At 41.5% G+C, this 6,000-nt stretch overlaps 1 protein-coding gene across 1 annotated transcript in view; it reads left to right on the plus strand.

Annotated features, from left to right (window-relative positions):
• foxo6a (forkhead box O6 a) overlaps positions 1–4,828 on the plus strand; it is a gene marked incomplete at both ends in the record, with an annotated part of 31,111 nt that extends 26,283 nt beyond the window's left edge. Inside the window, one exon of the mRNA XM_081388903.1 lies at positions 3,494–4,828. Within this exon, the coding sequence (XP_081245029.1) occupies positions 3,494–4,828 (1,335 nt within the window). The remainder of the gene's footprint in view (positions 1–3,493) is intronic.
• Between the last annotated feature and the right edge of the window lie 1,172 nt (positions 4,829–6,000).

Genomic DNA, 6,000 nt, shown 5'->3' on the forward strand with positions numbered 1-6,000 from the left:
GTTCGCACATGCACAGTCTTTAAAAACGGTGCTTTAAATCTCTTGACAAACTAAAAGACGTAAATTACATTTGCATGTATTCTAAATAAATAACACGGGTTGTACTGAATGTCAGCTTGCTTATTTTGCTAAAGATAAGGATTTATTCAGTCTACATCTCATGTAAACTAGAAACTATGCTTCTAACCACAGCTCGAGAGCTGTCGTTCCAACCACACAAGTTTGCGATGCTGTTTGCGAACGTTCGTTGGAACGGTGGTTTCGGGAAACACCAAATCGTTGAACTATGCTGATAACGACGGAACTTGCGACCATAGTTGGCTAACGATGCTTTCGAGAAACGCACCCCAGATCAACGTCAACCAGTGGATCTCTGAGCTGAGTGAGTGAGTGGAGGCGAGGCTCATTTGCATATTCATAGAACCGCACATACTAAATGAGGCAAGGGTGTCGCGTTTCAGTCAAGATATTTTAAGGCATGACCTTTTTTTTTTCAAGGAAAAAAACATTTAAATATGTAATTTTGGTGATCAAAGATGAGTTTTTAGGGATAAAATAGACTACAGAGGGACTTAAGACATTTTGCTTGTACATTTGTGATAGTGTTGAGTGCGGAGTAAATATTTCTCATGTGGCTTGTTGTGCACTGGGGGAAAAAACTTGTCTAACAATTTTTGATGGTTTTAAACTGTTAAAGACTGTGCCATGGAAGACCAGTAGGAAAAAAAAAAGTAAATTTCAGTCATTAATGAGTTCCGAAATGTAACGTGTGCTTTGCAAAAGAGGAAATATTTTGTTAATTTGTGTCGCCAGAGTCTGTGGTTAATTAAAAGTCCCTGGAAGTGTTTTAGTAGCGCTGCAGAAAGTGGATGTTGAGTGTATAGAGTTTGACACGGCCTCTCGTCTCTCGTCTAACAGGAGTGGACACAGTGTCAATGCCAGTTATCGTAACCAGCAGCTCTTCCATTCTGGACTGGGAAATGCCTCGGAGAGACGCTTTAGATTTACCTCTGGGCTGCACACATGATGTCTAAATGAACATTCAGAATATCTCAATATTGAACGATCTGTTAACCACTACTAATTATCCAACACATCATCAAAGTCACTCTCGTAGTGCACCTCTAATAAGTGCAATCTTTGTGAGTTATTCACCCATTTTCGTAATAAGGATTAGCCTTGAATTATATGTAATACTCAGGAGAATTAATTGGGATGTCAATGAGAGTTAGCAGCTATTTCAAGTTTCCAGATTTGTTAGGAACAACATTTTAAAAACTGCCCTGATTCACGGCAGCTTCATAATAAGGATCCCTGTTTGTGTGTCCAAAACCTCTACCAATGAATTCCGTCTCTCTTTCTTCTTCATGTTTCCATGGATACTCTCCTTGTATTGTTACCTTAGGAAACCTTTTGTGTCAGATGAACCTCTGAGACCTAATTCATTACTTGAAACACCCATTCAGGGATTATGCTCTAGCTCAACAAAAATAAAGAACAAGACATTTACGTTTCATTTTTGTCTGCAAAAGCAGATTGTTATATTTAGATTGTGTGTTAGATTGTTTTATTTTATTCAATTGGCATTACTGTCACAATTTCCCGCAGGTCTATTATGGATGACCTTTCTAGTGCAGCCAACTCTTTTTCTCTTTTCTTTTAAAACAAACGTCACAGTTTTGTCTTACTCTAGTAGACAACGCTTGTTGATGTTTATGCCATTCATAGATTAATTCCCCATAATAGTGAAAATACTTTGAAAACAATGCTCTGTGTGTTTGAGCGATTGGACTGATTATATCGGTTCAGTGAATGGCATATGTTGAAAATCTGTTCCGACGAAATAACAGATTTAGTATGAGCGCTTAAGAATAAGCTTTCCACTGAACATTATAATGCTGGATTGACAGTGAGAGGTATAGCCTTACCAATGAGATTCGTCCCTTGAGGTAAAAAGAAAGAAATGAATATTTGAGATTAGGAGATGTGAGCGTGAAAGAGAGACATTTCATCTCTCAGGCTGGAAAGATCCCGAAGCCAGAGATTAGTCCACATCCACCCCATTAAAGCACACTTATATGGCCAACTCCTCAATTTTCTCTACTTTTTCCGTACTCATCAAAGATATACTCAACAAAATTATACTGGGAAGTACACTGAAAAGTATACGTACATTTGACCTATACTGGTACTCACACTCTTAAAAATAAAAGTTCCAAAAGGATTTTTCACAGCAATGCAATTTGTGTATCATCCGTTTTAATTTAATATTGAAAGTAAATAGTACATGAATGAATTGAAACCTAATTTTCACACAGTTCTTCCCAGGTGTTGAGAGTATTGTAACAGACTTGATACTGACTTCGATTATAAGCCATTACCAGAATGATTCATTTTATATCTCATCACAAACATCAAGTCAAATAGCAAATGGTGCAAGTCTCTTTGTGCAATACATAAATCTTTGGCATAAATCCACAACTCTACTTAGAGTTCATTCAGTAGCTAAATAGGAACCTAGTATTATAGAGCCAGATTTACGAACAACATGCTCCAGCGCAAACCCTCTTTTAGCTTTGAAAAACTACTGTCTGACTACTACTGAAAACTACTGATTTACCCAAACCTCAAATTTATGGGATTGTGATCTCAAACTAATTTGCCCGGTAACAATACAAACAATTTGAGTCCCCCCTGCCTTGCCTCACAGTGCTTTGGTCCACTGCCTGCTCTGTGCCTTTACGTCACCTACACACACAAGTCCGGTGGGAGAGAACAAGTTATACAATAGTTGTGGAACTCCAGTAAGTCGGCTGTCAAGGCTATCTTATTCACTTTAATCATTGGATGAAGTGATTCTTTTTTCTTTAATACAGATGATGCTGTGTCATTAATAAATCGGTCATGACAGTCCGCTATGTCAGCGATTATAATGTTACCTAGCTTGTTTGGTAGCGTGTTTAATGCAGTAGCTTGTTGGATAGTATGTTGCCCACTACAACTAACACAGCGATAAGCCTATGTGTGAACTGATATTAGGCTAAAATTGTAGATCTCCCGTTGTGTTGGGATTTGCTCAATATGATGTTAAGTGGCAGATCAATGGGCTTGTCTGTCTCAGACGAAACCTAGCATACTGTGTGGAGGACACAAGATAATTTAATAATTAGAATATGACCGTGTGGTGAACCTATGAACCTAACTTACGTTTAAACAACTGTCCCTTTTTGTGTACGCTACAAGTACAATTTTGGCTCTATTAGTGTCCCCTCAAAAAATTGCTCTTGATACATTTTTTGTTTACTGTTTTTTGTTTGTTTTGTTTATGCACTATTAGATGAAATGTGTCTGATTCAGATCAATTTTTGTTAATGTAACAAGAGGCCATCTGGTAAAAAGATAGCTGTGCAGGTAAACCTCACTCTCCTCAAGAGACAACACCTTTCTTTTGTAACTATATTATACTAAAACTTTCGTCTTTTTTTCTCTCTAGAACTCCATCCGCCACAACTTATCCCTGCACACACGTTTCATCCGTGTGCAGAATGAGGGAACTGGCAAGAGCTCCTGGTGGATGCTGAATCCCGATGGAGGGAAGCTGGGAAAGTCTCCCCGGCGTCGAGCTGCCTCAGTGGACAACGGCACCAAGCCCCCAAAGAGGAAAGGCCGAGCAAACCGTAAGAACACGGCTGGGAAAGCAGAGAAGACGTTGATAGGGTTCTGTGGCTCTCCGGAGCATTGCAGTCCCACTGGGAAGTCTGGAGCAGGTGAGGTGGTGCTTAAGGAGGAGTTTGAGACTTGGATGGACCTCCATTCACTCGGAAGCTCGTCAGCGTCAACTCTTAGTGGTCGGCTATCACCCGTCCTAGCAGAGGAATTGGGGGAACCTGACGAAGGAAGGATATCCAGGTCGGCATCTCCACGCCTCTATCCCAGTCCCTCCAGTGCTCATTCACCTGCATCCCACTACCCTACAGATCTCAGATCAACGGTTATCTACCAATCCCCATGCCATAAACACCCTCCTTACCTCTACACCAGTGACATCGAGGAGCAAGGCTGGGATTATAGCCAGTCGGATCTAGGCATGCTTCAGCACCATTCCTCCATGCACACTATTGAGGAGAACTCCAGTAGTATGCATGCTCACAAAGACACAAGCACACTTCAAAGCTTGCTGACCATCGGATCCCAGTTCCTTGTCAAGGACATGATATTTGGGAAAGAGAATGAGGTCCACTCTATGATGGTTGGTGCTTACAATAATGACCCTACTGCTAACCATTCCTCCAAGCCGTTTCACAGCCACAACATCATTCAAAGTTTAAGCCAGGACTTTCGACCTGCAGTGGTCCACTCTCATCCCAATGATGGACACATGCATTCGTACATACATAAAGCCCCTTACCTATATAGTCCCGCAGTTAATGCACATCTCCCAGCAGCCACTTCGCTTCCACCAAACCCAATCACCTGCGATCTCACTTCAGCCCCATACCATCCACCCCATGCCTATATTTACACCGATTCACATCAGCACAGTGTGGGATACGGACTGTACCGTCAACCTCAGGGGACTGGGAACACTTTCCACAACTCCCACCACCCGGATCAGCTCTTCCCACACGAGCGGCTCCCACCAGACCTGGATATGGATGTATTCTATAGCAGCCTGGACTGTGACATGGAGTCTATACTTCTACATGACATTATGGAGTCGGCAGAAGAGATCGATTTCAACTTTGATTCCTCGCTGGCACAAGGAATGGGTATTGGATTTGGATTTACGGGCACACAGCAGAGCAAACACACCTGGGTTCCTGGATAAGTAAACACACAGAATCCTTCTGAAGACATCTTCAGAACTACCTACATGCCAGCCAGCAGTGGGGTCCCGGCAACTCCACCACTATGCAGGGTTAAAACACTGTGCTAACACTGAAATCAAATCAAGACAGAACCCAGACAGCAACATAGTGTCGGCCCACATCTGGCACACCTGGATTCCACATGTACCAGATGTGGGCCGGATCTGGGCCGACACTATGTTGCTGTCTGGGAAAGATCTCTTTTGAAAACCATCTTTGGATTTATGTTGTCGGTTTCTGTCAATGTTGTGTGTCTATGTATTGCAAACGTCTCTGTCCCTTACAGTTTCTCTTTGCTCCAGTTTGCTGTAAGTGAACCTCCTTTACTAATGCTGACTGAACCACAATGACAATCTAATGCCGGGTTCAGACTATACAATATTTTTGTCTGTTACGATAGTCACTCTGTCAGATTATGCGATTTTGGTTCCTAAATTCTTGTCGTGTTGTTGACAAACACCATTTCAGACTACACATTGCTTCCCGACAAGTTATTGCTTGCAGTCTTTAATGATGTGTGTGATGTCATCAAGAAGGTGGAACTATCGACTGACAGGTATTGTGAGCATAAACAAACAATGGCTACCGAAGCGGTGTGTTTTGCACTGGATATCTTGTCATTAGAAAAACTATCAAAAAGAAAGAAAACCTGACAATGGACATGTTCCTAGATTGCACAAAGAGGACAAGTATGGAATTTTCCAAAAAGAACTTGAGGTAAAATATATATTGTGACGGGTCTCCTACTCTTCATGCTACTTCCGGCCAGTGGGTGAGGCTAGGAGGCTCATCAATGGAACGATGAAGGTCGACATGACAAATATGGGTGCGAGAGGTCCCGGGTTCAGATACCGGACGAGCCCCCATATTTGTCACAAAATTGTCAAATGAATGGAGGACAAAGTGAGTTGGTTTGCAAGAATTAAAATTTCTTAACATAAATAGAAAAATATATAAAAACAAGAAAACATGGTCATCTGTAATGTCTGTCTGGTGCATGGATATACCAAAGATGGAAAACAAAATACTCCAAAACAAATAACAAACGAAAGCCAAAATCAAACACAAAGCAACCAGGAGCAAGCTCAATCAACACTAACACAGCCTAACCGTTTATAGAGGGAAGAACGGG

The sequence above is a fragment of the Scardinius erythrophthalmus genome (genome assembly GCF_964197995.2).
Source record: "Scardinius erythrophthalmus genome assembly, chromosome: 16".
In the NCBI taxonomy this organism is placed as follows: Eukaryota; Metazoa; Chordata; class Actinopteri; order Cypriniformes; family Leuciscidae; genus Scardinius; species Scardinius erythrophthalmus.